The following is a 7,739-nucleotide window of genomic DNA, read 5'->3' as shown; positions in this document are numbered from 1 at the left end:
AACATCAACAAATATGTAGTCACGGTTCACATAAAATAAAATAATTAAAGCATTAGATGGGCTATTAAATTTGAAATTAGCTCTGCTGGAATTTTTTTTAGTGGTTTTAGTACAGATTGGTACCTTGAATCCTGAAGTTTTTCGCTTTTATTTGAAAATGTGCAAACGTTGCGAAGCCTTGGAAAACACATTTTATTTATATTTAACAAAATAACCCAAATCTGCGGAATTTATTTGAATGTAACAGCAATATTTAAACGAATTCAGGAGCATCTCTAAATTTTGTCGTAAAGTTATTAATGTTAATAGTAAACATGCTAATTTTCATAGTAAATTTATTAAATTTCAATAATTTAAATTTAAATAATTAAATTTAGTAAATTTAAATAATTTTTATTGTAATTGTACTTACTACCCTTGAAAAACTACTATAAAAATTAGTGATTTTAGTTTAATTGATTGATTATCCTTAAAATTTTTTTGAAGGAGATTTACCTTTCAAATGACCTCTTAAATAGCTCTCTCCGACACACAAGTGGCCCGACAGTGCTGGAGAATAGAAAAATATAATAATAATCAACTTTTTCTGCTTAGGTATATATAAATAACCGTTATTATTCCTTAAAAAAAAAAAAAAACTAAATGCAGTTTTCTTCATTTGCCAATTTTTTTCAAATTAAATTTTTTAGTTTACATTTACTAAGAAGACTAAGAAGGGATGTATTAAATATATTGGAACTATCTGGTTTAGGGTTTTTTTTTACCATGGTAATCTTAATGGTATACTTTATTTGCGTTCAAGACTTTACATACCAGAAATGGAACGAAAAAGTGTCATTTTTTCTTTTATATAGCCCTTTACAATGGTACCAGCAAGATGAGTATTCACAAACTATCACGTATATAAGATTTATGATTAAAATTTGTCCTTAAATATCTGTGTAAGATGTTCCAGTGACTTGTTAGTCCCGGAGAAATAAAGTAAAAGAGATATCAGTGATACACAGTCTAAAAAATAATTTCTTAGGTTTTCAAAATGGAGGGATTAAATCCTCCATTTAAGGTTGTTTTACAACGGTAGTCCCTTTCATTTTGACCACAACACTTTTCATGTTGACCGACTGCTGTGTTTAGCGGAGTCTAGGGAGGAAACCGGGAGGTTGCCTTTAAATTTTAATGCCGACGTATATCTAAACAATATTGACCAGTGTTTATAATTAACTATAATCTGGACAGCGTGTTTAGTAACAATAGGTAACTATAGGTAACTATTGTTAACCAATTGTTGTAACCTATTGTTACCTCGCGTAACCTATTGTTAACAACGTGCCACAAATAGGTACCACTATGTAACCGAGTTAATTTGTTTAAATAAAAATTAAAATTGTTAAATACGTTTTAAATTAAAATAATTTATCTCTCGACAGGTCTTCTATCTAGGTGTTTTTATGTGTCGAGTACTCTTAAGCGTGTGTCGATCAGTACCACAGTGAAGCTCGTGCTGCAGCAATAGGGTTTGCTCTTCACAAAATATGACATGTATTTGAACCCACCACCCCCACTTTCGATCACACTATATAGTTCGGAAAAAAGATAGATACTAGTGAATTATATGGTCCTTTACATGTAAACAAGTCACGAAAAACCCTAGGTATACACACAAACCCAGCAACGATATGACGATCGCTGCTTTTGTATAACGAATTCTTCATGGGGGACTCAATCGGGATCCTCTATTTAAACGGTGGTTTTGGGGGGTTTAGAGGGGGGAGGTACCTTGGTTAGGTTACGTATTTAATATATGCTATGTTTAAACCCTTACCCTAATGTGCAAATATATATCCCAAATTTGTTTCTAAACTGTTATAGATTCATCCTATTTTATTTTATTTCATTAGCATCAAACAAAATTGACTTCTTAGAAAGGCCAATATACTGCAAGAGTACAAATATCTTTTTTGTTTTAATTAAAAGAAAACAATCCTCCCACTGTTATGTTAGAAATTACCATTTTTTTTTTGCAAGTTAATACAAAAATTATTACCGTTTTATTCATATTTTTTTTTATTGGTGTTCCTGTATAGGATCTAGGATGTAAAAATATCCAGCTTTATAAGTATTTACTTCTTTTATGATGTCATGTCCTGGAAAATTAATCGTATCTACGAAAGATATATCACAGATTCTAAGGATGACACTATCACGCACAAAGTGGTTATACTCATTCCTATGACCTCTGCAAAGAAATACAACTACTAGACTGTGACCCCTAACGTGACGTAAATAAATTGAGTTCGGGAATGCCATCTTCTTATCTATTCTAATAAAGACGGACTGTGTCATCTTAACTCACTACATATGACATCTATTCGTCTATTATTAATAACTTTATATATTATTTCAATTAAGTTATTTTATTATTTTCATGGGTCACGATTATATATTATTAAATTGATATATATTTATAGACTTTTTTAAATACTTAAATTCAGAGAACAGTAGTCGAAAACCTTTTTTTGCTTTAAATGAAGTGATATGGCCTATCATGTATCTGTCTTTCAACAAAAAAAATCTTCTGTTTCTATTGCTGTCATTTGACCTTAGTAAATCGTTAATAAATTTTACTCAATCCATAAGAATTGAAAACAAAGTGTTTCTTTAAGACTGGTAAACACAAATGCCGGAACTGGGTAAAAGGAAAAACTTTTCATACAAAAGAGATAACTTCTTTTCTCGCCACCAAATTCTAAAATTTACTCAAAACACCACAATGCATTTGACTGCTTAAAACACTGTTTTAAATCATTTTCACTATTCAAAGAAGAAGTGGAAGAAGCATTAGAAATTATAGTGGCTTATGTGGCTTACAGTGGTTTAAAGGCTTGTGGTCTCAATTAAAGCTACAGACTTGCTTTTGCATATACATTTAGTTTTAAAAACTGATATTGCAAGTGACATATGATGAGTGATTGAAAGTAGTCATTTAAGCGGACGGGAAGGCTTCTTGACCATCCACTTTAATATTTAGTCTCAGGTTTAATATTTTATTCCTATCTTCTATAACTATTCTAATGTAAAATTATATTATGTAAGATTTATCCCGAATTAACAAGTAACCTTAAAAGGCCACTAGAACTAATAATTTCTCAGTGAATGAGTCTCTTCCTAAGTTTCGACGACCCTGACTTCTGTGTTAAGTGGCCAAGGAAAACAAATACGCCAGACACATTGCTGTATACTAAGTCCACATTAGTATGTAGAATCTTTTCAATACTACTAGGTCGACTATGATTAGCATTTTATTTCTTGTCAGTTCCGTTTTTGTAATAAAATGTAAGCCTTGGCATGTTCTTATATTATATTGAGTGGGCTGATTAAATACTTTTGTATTCTGATGCTATGGCACATAAGCAATCAAGTGTTTAATTTTAGTGTTTACATTTTCTTTATTATTCATAATCTCAGAAAAGTGATTGAGCCAATAAAAGTACTATAATGTCGATTTGATGCTTTTATTTAAAATCATAATGATTCTGAATGCTCGCAGAGCTTTATATAAATAAAGTTTATGTTATATAACATAAACTATATGTTTACCATTGTATAGTTTACCATTGTTTACCATGTTTACCATGTTTACCATAGTTTACCATGTATGTTTACCATTGTACTAAAGTTTATGTATGTACCATTTATATGCTGTCTTTACGTACCCCTAAGTCTCTGTGTTCTCATAAATGTTTTAACCATCAATAAGAAAGTCAGCCAAAAGGTGAGATACTTGGCTTTCAGTGATGAATCGGCGTTTTGAGGACAAATTGGCAACAAAAGCCGCCAATTAAAGCATTGCAAAACTTGTTTTGTGAACAAATTTACGCTTTTCCAAAATGACAACCAAGAAAATCAGCCAATTAAAAGGTGAAGAACCGGCTTCCAGGGACAAATTTGCGTTTTAAGAACGAATTGGCAAGAAAACAAGTCAACTAAAGCATGTTAAAACTGGTTTTGTGAACAAATTCGTTCTTTCCAGAAAAATTTGAGTTTTAGAACTAATTTGCAAAAAAAAATCATCCAACTAAACCATGGTAAAACTGGTTTTAAGAACAAACAGAATGAAAATTAACAAATAAAAACGTAAAGATTGTGGTTTTCTTTAAAATAATGACGAAAAAATTCATATAATTAATTAGTTATAAAAACCTTTTTTTTTCAATTCGAGATATACTAATTTGCTTCAATGATTTCTCTCTCTACTGAAATACAGCCAGAACATTTCTCACTGAAATTACCATAATTCCTTTATTTATCTCATTTAATATTTCCAGCATCGATTCATAATAGATCTGGCTTCACCATTCAGTCACTTCCCATCTTTTGGACAGTGAGTTTCATTTTTCATGAAACAGCGGTGTTACTGTGAATAAACAATGAAAATAAGAAAATTCCTTTTCAAAATTAATAAGTTTTCTAAACCTTGATTGAGAGCCCTTGTATATTAAAATGAAAAAAAGTTAAAGGACCTCGTATTAGTTCTTGCTTTTTTTTTAAATGCGAACAAAATTTGAGGACCCAAGGCTTTGATCCCAATAATAATAATAATTAATAATTCACACAGATTTCCCAATTTTTAAAAGTATTTTCTCCTATCCTGGTCTTAGTTATACCATTTATTCGAGAATCTGAGAGGGAACTGCATCAAGAAGATCCTCCCCCTATATGTTATCAAACTTGTTTTTTTGATTCCGCACGCTCTTTGTCGTCACCACTGGGGCGGATCCCGGAGTTTTTTCTTAGGGGGGGGGGCGCACCAATTTATCCGAAAAAATATGGCGATGAGCAATTTTAAATACAGCAAAATGTAGGTAAGTAGGAAAAGGAACCTCATTGCTAAGAAGTTAGGGAGGGGGTGCCACCCTCGCCCCCCAGGATCCGACACTGCGTCAAGATTAAACTCACTATTGTTAAAGTGTCGAAACCAGCCTGTGCATATCCTATTATACAACTTTTTGTTAACACGCACTTACAAATAACATGACAGAAAATAAATACTTTATAAAAAATAATAAGAAAAACTTGTTTTCACTATAGTGAACACATGTACTAAAATACAAGGTAACATACAACACTTCCTTGCAGGTGTCACCAGTTAAAATTTCATGCACGTAGTACGGCTAATGCCATCTCTTAAAAAAATACATTTCTGGCGCATAAAATAGGAAACTCCTAGGATGCGGCCTATCAAAAGTGAAGTAGCACACGTCACTTTTTTCACAGTGTTAAGTTAAATGCTCCTTGTAGCTTTAATACTATTCTTTAATAGTAATCACATGTCTACTGACATGCATTGTTTAACCCATAAGATGAAAGTACGTGTGTCGTCATTAGATCTTATCCCCCCTCCCTCGTCTCCCACAGAAGATTTTATTTTATCTTATTTTTTTTAATAAACATTTCTATTTTTTTTAATATTTATAAATTAGAATCCTAAAATAATAATTACTAAAAGTACAAAAATTTAATGTTGTACCAATAAAATATAAAAATACGTAGACTATTATAGACATGTAAAATTACTACTTGTGAAGACTTCAAATTTAGCAGTTTACACCCCTTGGGACTTCAATGTAGGCTAATCTTCCGTGGATCCTCTCATCCGTGCTTGCTATGCTCCATGAGTACAAATTCCCCGTGGGAAATCATCAATGGGTGCAATCTCTCACGTGCAACGTTTTCCAATACTCAAGACGTTCATGTTAATGAAGTTCAGTCTTGTCAATAGAATTCGAAAAATATTGATTAACGATATACATACAAAAAGAATTTAATTTTCATAACAGTTCCATTTCCATAAAATTTATTAACCGTAAAGTTGCCCATAAGAAACTATTAGCATAAGAAAAATGTAGTTATACCACCCACTAAAAGTCATAGAACCTTAATGAAAATCACAACATCAGATTCAGCATATCAGAGAACCCCACTGTAGAGGTTTCAAGCTCCTATTTGCAAAGTGTGGAATTTTGCATTTTTGCCAGAAGAAAGATCACGGATGCGTGTTTATTTGTTTTTTTTTTCCCCTGGGGTGATCGTATGGACCCAGTGGAAATATAAAGACGTTTTAAGTTGGGATTTATTCTGGGTGGGGGTGGGAGGGCGTGGCTTACAGGGGAGGATATGTCCAGGGGGGATTTCCATGCTGGATTTCACAGCATTGTTTAAAAAAAAACAGAAATTAAATGAATAAACAATCAAGGAGCAACATTAAAACTTAAAACGAACATAATTTTTTCCATGTATGAAGGGTTGCCCCCCTTTCAATAAATTGCTCTTTGCGCTAAGCGTGACTGTTTTCCCCAATTTTTTAAATGTGGCTACAGAAACACGTGGGCAGTTTAATTAAAATAGAAAGCTTTTTTAAAAGTACTAACAATTAAAGACCAAGGTATTGGAGAGGGCGTGACTTTTCTAAATAAATCTGCCCAAAAATAATATTCAAACTTTTTTTTAACTTTTAATGTACGGTTAGACAAAGTCGAACCTGGATTAGTTAAAAAACTTTCAAAAATTAAATAGAATAAAATGAGTTTTTTAACTGAAAGTAAGGAGTGACATTAAAACTTAAAATGAACATAAATTATTCCTTATATGAAAGGAGCTTGTCCCTCCTAAACGCCTGGCTCGGTGCGCTGAAGTTTGACTCTTACTCACACGTCCTCTGAAAGATAACAAAAATCTTTAGCATAAAGAGCGAGGCGTTGGGGAGGGGAACGCCCCTTCTATATGCAGAATAATTTCTGTTCGTTTTAAGTTTTAATGTCTCTTCTTACTTTTAGTTGAAACAAATTTTTATTTATTTAATAGATACATAAATTGGAGTCAAATTTGCATGTAAATGCTGCACCTGATTCAAATAATTAATCCAATAAAGCAAAAACAACATTTTATATAGAATTTTATATAGAATTTTATATAGAACACAATTTATATAGATATGATATAACATATATAACATATTAACATATATAACACATTTAATATATATTATAGATATAACACATTTATATAGATATAGATATAACACATTTTATATATAAAACATTGTATATATAATAGGAACATTTTATATAGAGATTGCCGACAGTGGTCTAATTATTTGTAAAATATAAGATATTATGTGATCAATATTGAGAATTGCAGGATTTTAAGGGGTCAAATATCCAAAACCCACCTCCCTCTGCATGATTACCTGTCAATCTATGATAATTGAAGAATTTTGTATTATATCGGTGTTAAAATTGTAAAATTAATATGATTTTTTGTCAGAGGCAACGCTGTAGTGTTGCCTATAGTAAAGGCCATACGGCTCGAATGTTTTATAATTATTTATTTTTCTTCCCAGAGGCACTTCGTATGTAAGGGGTCGTAGAAGCTTCAAAGGGGGCTTATTTAATTGGAAATTGAGAGTTCTTGTGCCCTTTTTAATAGTCAAAAATGATTGGAGGGCAACTAGCCCCCCCCCCACGCCCATCATTTCCCCCAACACAGCAAATCATAATTTTGAGATAGCCATTTTGTTCAGCGTAGTTGATTTCCTGATAAAAAATATATTTTTGAGGAGGATACCCCCCACAACCCTCAGGGCAAGGGTTTTAAGTTATGCCCTGGGGGCATATAAGGTTTTTATAGAAGGCGTTGTCGTAGAAACTTCAAAACAGGTTCATTCAATTGGAAATTAAAGA

General features: G+C 32.0%; 1 protein-coding gene across 1 annotated transcript in view; it reads right to left on the bottom strand.

The window, feature by feature from the left end:
* Nucleotides 1-2,064: 2,064 nt before the first annotated feature.
* The window catches only part of LOC148945082 (FERM and PDZ domain-containing protein 4-like), a 122,502-nt gene continuing 116,827 nt past the window's right edge, over nt 2,065-7,739 (bottom strand). The window contains exon 11 of the mRNA XM_089098939.1: nt 2,065-2,236. Within this exon, the coding sequence (XP_088955065.1) occupies nt 2,065-2,236 (172 nt within the window). The remainder of the gene's footprint in view (nt 2,237-7,739) is intronic.

This window comes from Artemia sp. Qi Xiang Cuo, chromosome 13 (assembly GCF_049724085.1).
Source record: "Artemia sp. Qi Xiang Cuo chromosome 13, ASM4972408v1, whole genome shotgun sequence".
In the NCBI taxonomy this organism is placed as follows: Eukaryota; Metazoa; Arthropoda; class Branchiopoda; order Anostraca; family Artemiidae; genus Artemia; species Artemia sp. Qi Xiang Cuo.
The sequence above is the reverse complement of the archived record's forward strand: the minus strand, read 5'-3'. Positions and strand labels throughout refer to the sequence as shown.